Source organism: Lottia gigantea (genome assembly GCF_000327385.1).
Source record: "Lottia gigantea unplaced genomic scaffold LOTGIsca_2, whole genome shotgun sequence".
NCBI lineage: Eukaryota > Metazoa > Mollusca > Gastropoda > Lottiidae > Lottia > Lottia gigantea.
The window spans coordinates 5,924,136-5,941,429 of NW_008708400.1; the positions used below are offsets into that span (position 1 = coordinate 5,924,136).

The window sequence follows — 17,294 nt, forward strand, 5'->3', positions numbered from 1 at the left end:
GTTATCTATGCAATGTTTTTTCTTTTACCGTTTTACTGGAACAGATTTTGATATCTAATTAAAATTTTCACAGTAAGAATTGGGACTAGGGGGTCAGATTCAGGAAAAAAAAGAAATAATAAATCTCAATAAAGATACTGCGAAACCAATCCTTTATGATATCTATGTAGGATTCCATTGAAACATTGTACTTATCCATTTCTTCTCCAGAGTATTCCCCCACCACTATTAAATTTTTGGGGCTTTCATCCCATATCCAGTTTTCTGCTGTTTTATTCCAATCATCACCATATACTTTTTTTACAAATTCAAACGTGTTGCAAGGAACACGGACAGGAACTCCAAGCAATTCACCCCAACATAATTGAATTTTAGGTATCATAAACCTAAAAAAAGATAGCTTGCCAGGCAAGGTAATATATGCCCATTGCAGCTTTGATTATGAATAAAAATATTTAGCAGTACAGTAACAATCACCAGTATGAAATATTCAACCTTATTCATAAACTTCTTTTGAACTTTTAAGGGCAATACTATATAATATTATAAGTTTTGTCAAAATCTGGCAAGGATCATGCATTTAAGTCTTTACAAGCCAAAATGTGAAAGTGTTTTCATGAACATGTACAATAACTCATACCAAATACTTTTTGATTTTTTTGATTTTGTTCATCCTTGGGTGATTACAAACACTCACACAAAGTTTCGTCAAAAATCCAATATGAATTGTGCCTTCTGACTGACGGAGGGAGGGAGGGACATGGGAGTCGTCAATATACGCCTCCCATTTCATATGGGCTAATAAAAAAAGAGGATATGCAATGAGTTTGTTTGACATTATAAGCTCACTATTTTGTTCCTGATAATGCCAAGTAGCTTGACAGAAATTTTGTCTGGACTAGAGCATTAGCCTACTCTTTTATATAACTGGGACCTTCATTTATGTATTGTCTGCATTAAATTACTTCTTTTATTCCTCTTTTTTAATATTTTTTTGTCTGAATTGTAATCTAACAGGTTTTCTACCAAAGAACCATTCTCATGAGGCTAGTTTTAATCAATCAAATCAACTCATGTAGGAACTGTTTCTTGATAACAATACAAATTGTTAATCATTGTCTCCACTGACGAATCAGACATTTCATGCATTTGGATAACGTTGAGTTATTTGTGTAAACATGCTTGTCTAGTATGTATGGTATTGTGAAGTATAGATTTGTTAAGCGTATTGTGACATGTCTTGTCACAGTTTACAATCATTCGTATCTACGGCATTCATTGTCTTACAGTTATTGTCAGGCGTAGCAAGAATGGCCGACTTATTTACGATTGAGTGTATAATTTCACCAATATGTCCTGCAAGCACTAAATGACTCACCTGTATTTTGTACCATTTCCACCCACTGCTCCTGTCCAATTGTCATCTTTTCCTTCATAAAGACAAAACACATCTAATCGAATAGAATATTTCTTAAACGTCATCTCAAAACTGTCTTGCAACTAGTGAAAAAAAAAATCACATCAAACAAGATAGTTTGCCAGACAAGTTTATATACACCCATTGGCAGGTTTGATTTTAAACAAAAATATTTGGCAGTACAGTAACAGAATGAAATATTCAACCTTTAGTCAGACATTTCTTTATGTGATACCAAGTTTCGTCAAAATCAGTCGAGAATAGTGCCTTCTAATGTTTTACAAGCTTACAAGCGTTTCAAAGAACAAAGGCAATAACTCTTTACATATCTGTTCATCCTTGGGTGATTACAAACACTCACACCAGATTTTCTCAAATTTGTCAATTATTTAGTAGAATGTTTACCAGCTAAAATTGAATGCGTTGTCAAGAACAAGGGCAATAATAAATTTTTCTGATTTTCAATAGGGTTCATCCTTGAATGATTACAAACAATCTAACCAAATTTCATCAAAATCAGTCAAGAATTGTGCCTTCTACAGTGTTTAAAAGCATTTCAAGAACAAATACAATAACTCATACTGAATATTTTTCGATTCTTCTGATTTTCAATAGGGTTCATTGTGCCTCCTAGAGTGTTTTCGAGCAATTGTAGACGGACAGACGAACAGACATGGGCGATGCCAATATACCCCCTATTTCATGTGGGCGTATAAAAATGAATGCATTTGTAGTTCACAATATTTCAATAGTTCAAAATTTCAATATGAATACTTAGTTTCATCAAGATCAGATGAAAACAGAATTCTCTATTGTATTTACAAACCAAATTTGACATGCTTTTACATTTGATTGTCAAATCAAACTTGACCTCATAAATATATATCAGACAAAACTGACAGTTAATATTTGGTACTTAGTCCTATCAAACTGTAAAAATATACCTACCTTTCCCAACTCTCGAATCAAGTACAAGTCGTGTGATCCTAAAGATTTTTTCATTGTTGGTTTATAATGTTTAGCATATATTTCAATGTCCATATCACGAGTATTATGAATAAGATCACATTGTCGATACCATCCTATATAAAAATCAAATGTAACTTAAAATACGATACTTCTGATTCTCGAGCTCTTTATGCCTCATGATCTTTAACCTATACAGCTCTTAACACACAAAATTGGTGAAAATGGTAGGCCTAGGCTAAATTGAGACAAAAAGAAAGAAAGAAACAACTATATTTTACAGAGATAACAACTTAGGTTCAAAGTTAAGGATCCTTTCTACTAGCTAGTCCTTGTCCAAGCCTCTTGGCATTGATCTTCAAGGATTAGGCCTATCCGTCATCGGTCTTTCACACACCCACAGCCGCCATTCGCTCGGCGTAACCAAGCAAATGACGTCATGTATAGAACCAACGCTCTAACCGACTGTGCTCTAGAACCTCACAAAGATTCAACAATTAACTCTAAACAGTCATCTCAAGTTAAGGTTATACTCTGATTTTTTTTATTACAGACAAACTAAAAATAGGAATTTGATTCTGATACAGAGAAACGAAGACAGTGAAAATACTCCACTCACGTGACATGAATTCAATGAGTGACTGATTTACAAAAACCTTACAATCCAATTGATTGCTTCATATACAAACTTCTGTCAAAAGCTGTACAATCCAATCAAATTGTTGCATTGACAAACTTCCAATGCAAACTTACAAATGAAAGTGCCTTTTTAAGTCAAGGTATTAAACAGAGTTCGTATTAACTTGACATTGGGAAGATGCCTAAGCAACAGTGCTACAGGTCAGGGGTAGCCTAATATCAGTCCATGAAGTGACAATAGTCTAAAGTTATAAAGTATAAAATGAAATTTGTAATACATTGATATTGTGAAGATAATAATACTTATACCTAGCAGTGTTCCACCTTCCAGCCAAAATTTTATTCCTGCATCATCCATTGCTTGTTTTAAATCATGTAATAGTATGGATGCCTTGTAGTGAAAATTTCTGTAGTACACTTTGTAGTCAGGGTAAGAATCATAAAACAAATTAACCCTTCTGTTATCGCATTCTATGAAGGTCGATTCTGGAATTTCTTCGTCAACAAAGCGACCCACATTGGCTGGCATATAAAGGGTTAAATGATCATTATTCAAATGGACCTTAGCTAGCTCTAATCTGCAAAGATATAGAAATAGTCTGTCATAGAAAGTTGACGTATCCAACTTTTCATCTGATCTTTTTTTGTAATTTTTGATCTTCCAAATATGAATTATTGATTGCTCAATTCTAATTTTTTCAAATTTTATGTTTGGGATACAAAGTCATTAATCACTGTGGGGTACAATAACCTAATTTCATATTATAAAAAGATAAATAGATCAACTACCTATTATATCCATATGCAGATTCTCCAAAATTCAGTCTGGTATGTGGAAGCCAACTGGGAAAGGATGACACCAGTAGGCTTTCACTTTTTATAAAGCCCTTCCATTTCTCATGAAACATAATCAAATGAACTAAAAGCAGACTGGACTGGTGATACAAGATCACATGAGATAAGTCATTCTCCTTTGAATCCACTGGGAATACATTGAACCCATGATTTTTCAATTCATCCAAGACAGACTGAAATTGAAAAATAAAATAGGTTGACTGCTGTTTGCCAATAATTGAAAAGGACTATACATATAATATGGTATCAGTCCACATTCATCTTGCCAGCATCAAGGAATTACCCTTCACAAACTTCTATATGTTAAAAGCATATATTGTCGTCTAAATATAACTTTTTTAAATTTCTTTTTCGTTGTAATTTTAATTAGACTGATTTCGACAAATAAAATAATAAATTTAAATTAGATTTTCATTCTTTAAATAATAGAAATATCTGTTTAAGATGTAATAGACATGAGGGAAGAAATTAAAGGACTTGTTGTATGAAATATTTGATTTTTAATAAAATAGATCAATACTTCAGAAAATTATAATAATAAAAATAAAATATACAAAAAAGCAATTGATTTAATCATAAATAATATCATTTTTTATAAATTATATTGTAATAACTAATTGAGCTTAATGAAAGCTTAAAGAAAAATGCCAAGCAAATCTATAAATTGGCATTTTCTTTATCCCAAATTTAACCATGTTGACATTTGGGACTGCTGCCATCACTTTGAAATATGCGTTGAGTTGTATGTCCTAATGTGATCACTGTGGCAAGTAAGCTGCCATAAAGTGAGCACAGAGATCTTTATTACCAAAATGCCAACGCCATTGGTAAGGGGGTTTCTTAAAATGGGAAGTTATGGCATTTTTCTTGGCAGTGAAGAAATTTCAGAAGCTGCCTTGAATTGTTCTACATCAACAGATAAAACTAGTTTATAGTCTACTCTAATACATAATTATTGAACTTAATATAATCAATTAAATCCTGCGAATGTAACCATGTTGACATTTGGGACTGCTGCCATCACTTTGAAATATGCGTTGAGTTGTATGTCCTAATGTGATCACTATGGCAGGTAAGCTGCCATAAAGTGAGCACAGAGATCTTTATTACCAAAATGCCAACGCCATTGGCAAAGGTGCTTTCTTAAAATGGGAAGTTATGGCATATTTCTTGGCAGTGAAGAAATTTCAGAAGCTGCCTTGAATTGTTCTACATCAACAGAAAAAACTAGTTTATAGTCTACTCTAATACATAATTATTGAACTTAATATAATCAATTAAATCCTGCGAATGTAACGAGGATGGTAAATCATCCTCATCCTGTCCATTAAAATCATATTTAGCTCGTTTTTTACCTAGGTGCTGGTTTGATTAAAGATGTTGTATCTAAGTAATGTTTTTTTTTATGAAAATTTAATAAACTAGGAATACCAGGAAATTCTTGATCCAGATGGATCAATTTATTAGGCGACCATAACAGTTCTCATTATCTCTATTGCATAAACATCACATGGTTTTACAATTACATACATGTGAGATTACACTATGTCAAAATTATAAATTAGAATCCCTCTATAATGCAATAAATCAATAATAATGATAACTTTATTGTTTCAAGGCAGAAGCCCAAAAAACTCCTTCATCGGGGATGGGAAAAGCGAATGGATAGCCCGAAACACCCTTCAACTGCCGCCCGACGAGGAAGAATTTGGAGTTTGTGATATTGATACCCGTGAAAATCCCTACTTTACTTCTGGATCCTTTCATAATAACACCATTCTGAACGGAAAATTCGTCACTGTAATGAATAGAAAACTTGTTGGGGCAGATAACTCTTTATGTACTGATTGCGTTCATTTTACAGAATATTAACAAACATAAAACGAAATATTAAAAATATAAAGAACGAAAAATTGTTGAGTGTTGACTATATCTTACACTGCCGGGGTTGATTACCAAAGTAATGAAAGGTAATCAAAAACATATACTGTTCAAATAAAATGTTCAAATGCACAAAATAATTATGTTCACATTTTAACTGTCACTAGGAATTACTTCTAAAGGGATAAGATGCTGGATAGGTCTACGCATATGAATTGACAAAACTTGTACTAATGCTGCTCGAACCAAATGGTCATTTCCATGAAACAGTTCTATCACTTTGGCTAATTTCCAAAGACAACGGGCAGAATGGTCGTCCTTAATAATAACTATGTCGCCTACTCTTATATTTGAGCCATGCTGAGCATTAGGTTTCTGTTGGGATGAATGTTCACGTAAATTTAACAAATAATCATTTCTCCACATTTTAGCAAAATTGTCTAACAAACGAAAATGATATTTGACTCGTTTAGTTAAGCAATTATAAGTACTAGAAACCTCAAAATGTCCATCACTTGGAGATACAGATATACGCCATATATCATATCAGAGGGTGTTAACGGATATGAAATTCCATTGTCATCATCATACACATACGAAATAGGTCTATTGTTCAGTGTTGTTTCAATTTCTACTAATAATGTTCGTAATTCCTCAACATTCAATGAAGATCTTCCAATGGATTTCTTTAAACAGCGTTTTACACTTTTGACAAGTCTTTCCCAGAATCCTCCCCACCAGGGAGCCTTTTCGATGATAAATGTCCACTGTACTTGTTTATTGGCGAGAAAGCGTTGAATTTCTGGGGAACGGATTATTTTCTTGATTTCTGTAGCAGCTTTAATGAATGTTTTGGCGTTGTCCTAAAGAAGCTTAGATGGTAAACCTCTTCGACTAGAAAACCTCTAAATGCCTCCATAAACGATTTAACACTTACGTCTCGAACCAGTTCTAAATGAATTGCACGAGTGGATGCACATGTAAATAAACACACATATGATTTTAAAGTTACATTGTTAGAAGTTTGCACTAATAGCGGACCAGCAAAATCGATGCCAGTATTTGCAAATGGTGGTTCATCTCTAACTCTACATTCAGGTAAGTCCGGCATTAAAGGTGGTGTGTAGGATTTTCCTTCGAACCGTTTGCAAACTACACATCTGCGTATGAATTTCTTAACTGCGGAACGCCCCTTTAAAATCCAATGTGTGGTACGAACTGCATTCAGAGTATCTTGAATGCCATTGTGATGCACCTGATTGTGTCTTTCTGATACTAAAAATTCTATAAAACGTTGATTTGATGGTAGCAGTATTTGCGTTATAAGTATAATGTTGGCATTGTTGATACGACATCTGCTACGTATGACGTCATTTCCGTCCAAATATAATCCGAATTGTTTGGTGCAGATTGTCGTTTTGTTTCCATTATGTAGATTTTCAAACTCAGAGTTTAATGTTTTTCGTTGAATTGTCTTTATCCATTCAGTTTCAGCATTCTGAATATCTGATGCGCTGATAAGTTTATCAGTTGCAGCTGGATGGCGCAATAATGAGATGAACTTGATGACTAATGATGTAACTCGAAGAAGTTTCAGCTTGGAACTAAATCGATTAATGTCAATTATCAAATCAAGATTGACTGGTGAATTATGATGGTTAACTGTTGACAGCGAAATAGTTATAGGTTTAGGGTTTTTCTTAAGCTCTTCTTCTGCTTAACCATTTTCAAACGTTGTGGGCAAATCCGGCCAATGTTCAGCTGATTGTTTCAAAAATGGAGGGCCTTCCCACCACTTTGGATTATGTAGTAATTCCTGAGCTTTACAAGAACGTGATGGTATGTCGGTTGGGTTTTCAACGCCTGGACAAAATCTCCAGCTGTCCTTGTCAGTTAGTTGATGGATTTCTGTGATACGATGCTGGACGGTTTCTTATCCAACACAATGTTGTGAAAGAGTCAATCCATAAGACAGTAGGTAATTGCTGTATGTCAGTTGTTGTACGATGTGTGGATTGCTGAGTTGTGTGTACTAGACGGGCCAAGTTATTAGCTCCTAAAAGTTCTAGTCTAGGTATGCGTTGATTTTTGAGTGGTGCTACCTTGGTCTTAGATGCGATTAAACGTATGTCTAAACTACCATCGTTGTATTCGGTTCTCATGTACACTACCGCTGCATATGCTGTCTCTGAAGCATCGCTGAATCCATGTAGCTGTTGGTTAACTGGTTGTCTGTTGGTTGCATAACAACATCTAGGTATTCGAACATCAGACAATATATTAAGTTCCTGAAAAAGTTGTTTCCACCATTGTTGGAGTTTATGATCAAGTACTGTATCCCAATCTGTTTTGGTCATACATAATGTCTGGAACAAAGTTTTTAACTGGATGGTGAATGGGCTTAACCAACCTAATGGATCGAAAATTTTAGCTGCCAATTTTAACACTGAACGTTTGGTTAACGGTAACGTTTGACCAAATTGAATTATGTCGTGGAAATCAAATCTAAATTCATCTTGTTGCGTATTCCATATTAATCCAAGAATCTTGACCTCGGTTTGGCTGGATTGTGATTCTAGGTCGTTGATTTTCTTCTGTAGTGCTCAATCATTTGTATGCCATTTTCTTAAGTTGAATCCTCCATCTTGGAGTATTGAATTGGATTTTTCGTAGAGTTGTAAACCATCGGGAGTGTTGTTCGATCCTCCCACGAAATCATCTAAATATAGAGATTGAGATAAACGTTCAGTGATTTCGTGTTCACCATCTTTGTAATTGGTTAAATGTTTCTGTATTGTACTGTTTAAGATGGCTAGACTTGACGTAAGACCAAACACAAGCCTGCAGAATTGATACTGGATGATGTCTGGATCTTGCTTCTTTTCCGATCCTCAGGTTCAATCGATATTTGATGAAATGCCTTCTCTATATCAGATGTGATTCCAACTGGTTGTTTTCGAAAGTTGACGAGTAAGTTGAAAATGTGAGGATTAAGATTAGGACCAGTTTGTAGACAATCGTTCAGAGAGAATCCATTCTCCGTCTTTGATGAACCGTTATATACTATACGTAGTTTTGTTGTTTCCTTGTCTTGTCACCCGACACCGTGGTGTGGTAGAAAGTGTGCGCCTGTCGATAGATGTATGTCATCATTGACCGCTTCGATGATGCCTGTGTCGAGCTGATCTTGTATATTTTTATCATACTCGTTGAATAGCGAAATATCTTGTTTCAGTCGTGATTTCAGTTGGTGTAATCTTGAAATAGAATTGTTTAAGTTGGTTGCTTGTGACAAAGACGAACAGGTATCTTTCCATGTTAATGAAATCTCGTATCTTTGGAGCGCTTTGTTAAAATTGATGTGGTCTGTAAATGAATTGGTCTCAACCAAATCATCAGTAATATCTTGATTCCGAGCGACTCTGTGTCCAAGAATTTTGATAAAGTATCCACTAATTCTGAAGTGTTATCAGTTAAACTGTTATGATTGTGACTGTCAATAATTAGTGAAGCTAATGAATGTCTATCTTGGCCTTGATTGTTCAGTTTTCCTGAGAGAATCCATCCGAACTTGCTACTAATGGCTACTGGACCACTGTCTCCTCTAATATCATCACCCGTGATCAAATCCTATTAATAATCAGAACCAACGAGAATGTCAATCGATTCCGATTCTACATCATTTCTGTAATCAGCCAAATCTAAACCGTGTAAATGGGGGAATGGTGAGATATTTATCTTATTTTCTAACGGCAAACAAATTGTATCATAGCTTAAAGCGTGAATTTTGAATATGTCTCCATTCTTAAGATTTAATGCGATTTCAACTACATCACACTCTTTCTTTGAACAATTGTCACTTCCAAATGTGTTTAAATTTAATGTTTCAGATTTTACTGTGGGTAAGTTTAAAGTTGACTTTTGTTCTTACATACGAGCGTTGGCTGCCGCTGTCGAAAAGTAACCGTGCTTTAGTTGTTTTGTCGTCTAGTGGTGAATTAACATAGGCTGTAGCTGTTTGTAGAAGCACTTTACATTTACTTCTAGATGTTGACGTCATAACATTCGTTAAGTTAGATGAAGTACTTGCTGAACTTGTATTGGCTTGAATTTGTTTTGGTTGAGTATTTGATTGCTGAGATTCATCCCTTGAACGTTGGAAAATGAATTGCTTGTCACAGACTGAAGCATGATGTTTATCTTGACAATTTCTGCAAAGTTTGTCACTCATGGGAATTATGTCCCTTCTTGAGACATAGGAAGCATCTTTTGGTTTTGCTAAGAATGTTTCTTCTTTGTTTGACATTTGAGACATTCTCACATGATGAAGAGAAATGCTGATTGCTGCAGAATACACATATTGGTATCCATATTCGATGACAAGGACCATCATTTCGAACGAATAAAGCTGATGCAGATGATATTTTCTTTGTGTTGCTGTGTGAGTAATATTTGTCTTCGCCTGTGGTTCTGTGTGTAGATTTCACTGTGTCTATAAGTTCTCGAGCATGTACTTCAGATTTTATGGCATTCAATAATTCACCTATTTCCCAGACTTGTTTGTTGGTAACTCTGGCAATTTGAAGTTTGACTTTTGGACATGATAACTGGTATAAGAAAGCTACCATACTGTTCAGGTTTAATGCCTAGTGATTCTAGACCTCTAATGTTTACACTCACTTGGTCATAAATATATCTTAACTGTGAAGTTTTACCATCAGTTGCACAATTTGGTAATTTCATGAGACTATCCATGTGTGATGATATGATGTGATGTGGGTTACCAAATCTCTCCTGTAAGATCTCTAATGCTGACTCGTAATTGGCTTCTGTTAAGGCTAAACCTCGTATGGCACGACTGGCATCTCCTTCTAATAAACCTTGCAAATAATTGAACTTATCAATTGGTGATATAGCTGTATTCTTATTTACTGCGCTGTCAAAACTTTCCCAAAATGCTCTGAATTTGGTAATTTCACCATCAAACTGTTGAAGTGTTATTTTGGGTAATTTGGGTTTTATAGTTCCATGTGTTGATGGATTAGCGGAAGCAGTGTTTTCTGTCTGTTGTAGGCCCAGGTTCCATATATTTCATCCTGAACTACTTGCATTTGTGTTTCATGTAAATTGTTAATTGCACTGCCTTCTGTCGAATTTCTATCTGCATTGTCGATTTGTTGTGGTGGAGGTGTAGAAGGGGGTGTTGAATGGATAGATGGGCTTGATTGTGTGATTGTTGGATTGTTTACATTTGACGTCATAGGTTTGAATGTCTTGAATCGCCATGAGGGCTCTTGTTTTGATATCGTCGGCCTCTTCTATTTCCTTTTCGATGTCGTCTACTGCACACATGTTAAGAATTCCGTCATCTAATGCAGTAATTGTTGAGAGTTTTTCTTCTATTGTCGTATTTAGTAGCTGAATCTTATTGTTTACATCTTCGGCCATGGTCGTACTTGTTTCATCGTGTGACGTAATGTCGAATTTCATCAGTCTACTTGCCTCATTTATATACCTAGTTAACACTGCTCTGCGGCCCCTGCGTGTTGCTTTGGTTCGATCAAACTTTTCTTTAGCTTCTGGCATGGTTTTTGATGTATTTTGAGTGTTTTAAATGTTCAAAAAAGTGAATTTCTTGCTTCGCGTTTGGGCGCCATGTAATGAATAGAAAACTTGTTGGGACAGATAACTCTTTATGTACTGATTGTGTTCATTTTACAGAATATTTACAAACATAAAACGAAATAATAAAAATATAAAGAACGAAATATTGTTGAGTGTTGACTATATCTTACAGTCACTAAACGACCAGTAGTTTCGTATTGAAGTAGGGACCTGTTTGGTGGAATCGGGCCATCCTGATATGATATAATCGTCGAGTTGGTTTAAGACTGGATCTTTTAGTGTTGCATTCTTGATTCGGAGGTAATCCGATTGGAATTCGACTAAATCAAATCTTGGTTGTGTTGGTTTGGCAGTCTTGACAGTGCATCGGCCAATAGCATGCCTTCCCCTGGACAGTGTTCAATTGTAAAATTGTAACCTTGAAGTTTAAGCATCATTCGTTGTAAACGTGGCGGTGCACATCGTATTGGTTTCTCCAGGACGAGAGGCCCGTGGTCTGCAATGTACGTGTGGAAGCGCTGGACACCAAAGACAATAGTTAAAAGTTGCCGTTCTGCATCAGAGAGAGACTAAGATGCAAATGCTAGCGGTTTCCAATGTTGAAGCAGGGCAGCTCCCTGTCCTTTCAGGCTTGCATCAACTTGAAGACTTGGTGTAATCTGAGTATCGAAGTACTGCAATGTTGAATCATGAGTTACTGCTTCTTTCAGTTGTTGAAAACATAGATCATGATGAGCTTCCAACTGGAACGGGGCGTCCTCCTTCAGCAGATCCCTTAAAACTATAGAAAGCTGAAAGATTCTCTATGAATGTTGACGTGTAGGTTATGAAACCAAGAATTCGTGAAGTTTTTCCTTATTCTGTGGGGTAGGCATTTGTTGTAGATCTTGGATTTTCTTGGTGTCCGGGTGAATGCCAGTGTCCGAGTATGTGGCACCAAAGAATGAGATAGTTCTTTGTTTGACGATGCACTTACTGGAGATGAAAACTAAACCATTCTTCTGGGCAACTGCCATAAGTTTATGATGTTCTTCCATGGTTTTTGCATACACTGCAACATCATCTGCGATACCAATCTTTCTATCTACTTGCTCTAAGATCTGGTCCATTTTCATGGAGACTGACAGGCCAAATAGTAACCGTTTAAAGCAGTAGCGACCAAATGGTGACGATTCCTCAAGTTGCACACTCCAGTATCCCGTTTTGGCATCTTTGAGAATACCTTGGCTCCAGAGAAGTGACGCGTGATTTCTTCAACAGTTGGAATGTGATAGTAGGGTCTTTCAGTGCAGAATTCAGTTTCTTTGGATCTAGACAGAGTCTCAGGCTGCCACCTTTCTTGACCGCTACAGCTAAGCTTGTTGGTTCTACAATAGGCTTGATGACATCTAGCTCAACCATTTTGTCTAATTCTGCTTTTATTTTGTCCCGCAGAGCTATCGGTGTCTTTCTGGGTGCGTCCCCAGAAGGTTGAGTGTCTGGATCGATCGAAGTTTAATCTCACCAGGGAAGCAGCCAATATTGTCAATTGTTCTGGATACATCTGTTTCAGCTCCTCAACACTATTGACATGTGTGTCTATAGAACAATGTAGTGTAACCAAACCTAAACTTCTACAAGATGGTAAACCAATTACTTCTGGTCCGTCCACTTCAACTTTGTAGAACTGTGTTTTCTGTCAGTCACAATTTCCAGTTTTGCAGTTGATCCAGATTCCTCCATGACATGGGATTTCAGTACCGTTGTAGACCCTAAGTTTGATGAATGGTGAGTTGTGTGTAATTGAGTCATCTGTTTTTATCCGTCTTGGATACATGTCGCAGAACTTTCGGAGCGGTAATGTGTTCGCAGCTGCTCCTGTATCTACCTTCGACTTCAGTTTGTGATTTCCACGTCGATCTTCTAGTTGGATGTCTAGAGTTGTTAAGGCTTCTGTCTCCATATCCCCCTGTAGGCACATGGATGAGATTGTGATTGCATGGAAGGTAAAAAGCTCCATATCTTGTTCGACTGTATGTCTATTAGCTGATATGTTGAAAACATTTCTCTTGCGTTGATGTTGAGATCTTTTGCGACCTGAAGAATTTCGATTTTGATCTTCTTTGTCTTTGAGGAGGTTCAGACCTGTCCGAAACGCGGCATACTGCTGACCAGTGGTTCTTCTTACCACAGGCGCTACATGTTGTACTATCAGCTGGGCATTCTTGTCTAGATTTCTTAGAATGAGATCTTCCACAGTAACGACATTTCTTGTCAGACCTTTTGGATTCTGTGTCAATACCATTTATTTCAACCGTTGCTCCACTCATTGTCCGTAGCTCTCTAGCATGAGAGTCTCATAGGTTCGTCCTAACTTGGTAGCCTCTTCAAGTGTAAAACCTTTTGGCTTCTCCAGCAAAGCTTTGAAGTCCGAGAGTGCTGGCTATATAAGCTCGCTGATTCATTCAGACAATTCTCCCTCTGCAAAGTCAAACTTCAATGCCCGAAGTTTGCTGCGATTTATGAAATCATCCAGATTTTCTGTCTGTTGTTGTCGGTAAGCCATACGTTTCAGACGACTAAGACGGAAGTATTCAGGCCTGACTCTTTCCAATTTGGAAAAATATGTAAGGCAACTGATAGAACAGACCTTGAAAAACTTGTTAAGTCCATGACTGAACCTTCCCAAGACATACAAGCTGCTCCTCTTATCCATGGAAAGAAGTTTGAAAAAATTGCTATTGACGAGTTTTTTAAACAAACACAGGATACAGTTGACCAATATGGAACATTTGTTTGTAAAGGTAGTCCGTTTCTAGCTTCCTCCCTGGACGGATTGATGGATAATTCATCTAAAGACAAATGCATTAATACAGACACTGTGCCACATTTGGTAGCTTATACATAATCTGTCCATTTCAAACACATGTACTTGTCTATAGATTCTGACAAATTGTACATCAGAACATCGTGTAAATAAATAGTTTATTATCATCTAGCCTGACAAATCAGGTCCTACCAATTTCTATGATATATTGGTGTGATACCATCACTGGTAGAGAAAGACATCTAATGTCACCTTTTAATGGAGTTGAACCTGCTTTTCAAAAAAAAACTCTTCACAATTTAACAAAATTATAAACCTTTGATATCCATACAAAGTTGAACTATTTATGAGTCCATAAAAACATTACCAGATATTCTATTATGTCCCTGTGCTATACAGGGTACCAAAACAAACAAGTTTGTAGAATAGCTGGTAATGACTTTATGGTTCAGTTTTGTATAGATGCCAAAAGCTCTAATAAATTTAGATTTTGTCATTTGAACTGTGGTAATATCATATCCTATATATCACGTCTGAGAACCTTGGTATGGCCAGATTTGTCAGGCTAATGCTATAATTACCAATCAAGTCGTTTTTAATTCAGTAAATGGTAAGTAAAACATTGAAGAGATTGTAAACTGGTATTCTAATCTTTGAATGTGTATTAGGGACACTATTTTGTACCATTCCAATTTTCATTCAGACATCTGTGTTTTTTGTAATTCCACTTCAACTAAGCGCTCTATGATCTCAATATCGTAAAAGCTGCTAAAAATATCTTTGGGGCCTTTGCGTTGATGTTGCAAAGGTAGTGTGAATGTAACCATAAAAATAAAATAGGTATAAGTAGAAGGTTATGTGTAAAAATGAACAAGCACATGTCATTGCACAAGTATTTGTGTTCTCAGCAGCAATAATTTTCAATATACACAAACGCAACCAGTTGTAAACAAAAAAATGGTAAAATGGGAAGGGATGTCCAGAAGTACACCTGTCCACCACCCACAGAAAGAGAGCATGACAAAAAAAATATGTTTGAGTTTTTTTGCCATTGTTTAGACATAACCATCACATCTGAAAAGTGACACCCAAATAAGCTCTTTCATGCATATTTTCTCATGTAGTACAGAAAAAAAATCAGTTATCAACACAATGGCTTTTAAAGGGATACTACGTCTTAGAATACACTCGTCCTGTGGCCAATATTTGTGTGTAATAGTGACCATTGGTTAAATAAGTATGCATCCCACACTTTATCAAGTCTGAAAAAAGCGACAAAAAAACTATAATCAGAATTTAAAAAAAAAGTTAGCAAGCGATGAATCCGTTCAGTTTGAGAAAGAAAGAGTCTGGGTAATCAACGCTAAAACAGGAAACAAACATCTTCCTGTGTATACAAACAACCTTTGCCAATGATTAATATTCGTTGAAAATTGTGTCAGTGGTGGAGTATCCTTTTATTTGTAAATCTTTAGCCAGAAGATGTCTTGTTTTACATTTGAGCGCTACATTGGAAGCAGACATAACCATTCCTCGACACTTGAAAAAGGATAATATTTCGAAAACCGGTTCGTGTCAATTGCGTAAGTTTTTGTTTTACTTGTTATAATTTTTCACATCATTGTTAGCGTTATTTATCACCTAAATATATATTTTTTGCATTTTTCATCTTGCTTTATATATCCCCAAACCCAGTTTGACTTATTTGCATAATTTGATCCCAACATTTTCACGCTAGCATATACAGCTTCCTCCTGTTACATCCGCTGTACATTCCCTTCTAACCCCAAGTTATTTTCATTTTGCTCCCCAACTACAACAACCAACCAAACCAATATCACGTACCCTACAACGGCCCTGTCTTCCATCGACCTCTACCACCTACCAATCGCCGACCACCAACCAACCCATCCAGCTATATCCCACCCCATCGCCGACCTAGCTACAACACAGCCTACCAATCAAAAGGTAACCATCGACCTGACCAACAACAGAAACGACTACCAGCCCACCGACGCCAACCAGTCCCCACTCATAAGGAGGAAGAACCCTTTGTGAAGGTGTTCTTCCAAGTTTTGCAGTGCCTCCATCATTTGGCAATCCTTACCCTTCAACAGCAAGGCCAACCAGCGTTTACCTTCAAACGCAAAGTCTCTGAGTTGGATAGTTTTATCCGTCCAGCAATGAAAATATCAGCTGTCGACGCGAATATTAGATCCCTCAATCGGACATGGCTCTGTAAGGTTACGCAGGTCCTGATCGACCATTACCAAACCACACTTCAAGAGAAGCTGACCACCATTCGTACCAAGTCTTTATCATCACCTGCCGTCGACCGCATCGTTTCTCATGCCCTGTCCTGGGCCCGTCGCTCCCATGGGAAACGTCTCACTCAAGCTGTAATTTCCAAATTCTACCAAACAATCAACGAAACAAAAACCAGAGTAACCATATCTCTACCAACTGAAATGGACACTACACCTGCACCATCTAGAGCTACCACGCTGCCGAACCAAACCCCTAAACGAGCCCGAAGTTCACCTACCCCTAGTCCAGCAGACATAGGTAAACGCTCTCGTAGAGAGGGCACACCCCTTCTCTTTTCACTTTCAGACTCGTCTTCCCCTTCCACACCATCTGAATCTTCACCACGTGATCCAGGATCCGCCAACATTTCTTCCTTCTGTGCGTTTTTGGACCAGCAAACCACCCCTCAGTCTCCATCCAAGTCGAGACATGTATCCAGACCTTCCCCTCCTCGAACCAGATCCCAGTCCGTTCCCAATGCTACAATTCTAACAACTACCAAACCAGTACCAATCACACCGTCGACGACCATTATATCCGCTACCAAACCGTATTATCACCAAACCAAGGACAAATCATTATGGAAACTACCTGCTCTAAAGAAATCAACCTTAATAATTGGATCATCTAACCTGAATCGAATTACCAAAACCAGTTCAGACACCGAAATACATTCTTACCCCGGTGCCCAAATCCATCACATACAGTCAATCCTGGAATCATACGACCATGATCCCAAACCTACTACCATTATTCTTCATGTAGGCCTCAACAACCGTGATCAGATACCAAAGACCT

At 36.9% G+C, this 17,294-nt stretch overlaps 3 protein-coding genes across 3 annotated transcripts in view; all 3 read right to left on the minus strand.

Annotated features, from left to right (window-relative positions):
• Window positions 1-2,793, minus strand: part of LOTGIDRAFT_153015 (hypothetical protein) — a gene marked incomplete at both ends in the record, with an annotated part of 12,130 nt that extends 9,337 nt beyond the window's left edge. Inside the window, 3 exons of the mRNA XM_009053499.1 lie at window positions 1,379-1,500; window positions 2,366-2,499; window positions 2,781-2,793. Of these exons, the coding sequence (XP_009051747.1) occupies window positions 1,379-1,500; window positions 2,366-2,499; window positions 2,781-2,793 (269 nt within the window). The remainder of the gene's footprint in view (window positions 1-1,378; window positions 1,501-2,365; window positions 2,500-2,780) is intronic.
• A 10,268-nt stretch (window positions 2,794-13,061) lies between these two features.
• On the minus strand, window positions 13,062-13,692 carry LOTGIDRAFT_153016 (hypothetical protein; the record flags this gene model as incomplete). Its single annotated transcript, XM_009053500.1, has 2 exons — window positions 13,062-13,459; window positions 13,551-13,692. The coding sequence occupies 2 exons, from the start codon at window positions 13,690-13,692 to the stop codon at window positions 13,062-13,064; spliced, it is 540 nt and encodes a 179-aa protein (XP_009051748.1).
• Window positions 13,693-15,359: 1,667 nt separating this feature from the next.
• LOTGIDRAFT_153017 (hypothetical protein) lies at window positions 15,360-16,863 on the minus strand (the record flags this gene model as incomplete). The annotated part of the gene is made up of 3 exons (XM_009053501.1): window positions 15,360-15,451; window positions 16,075-16,143; window positions 16,671-16,863. 3 exons carry the CDS (start codon window positions 16,861-16,863, stop codon window positions 15,360-15,362), a joined length of 354 nt encoding a protein of 117 aa, XP_009051749.1.
• Window positions 16,864-17,294: the final 431 nt, after the last annotated feature.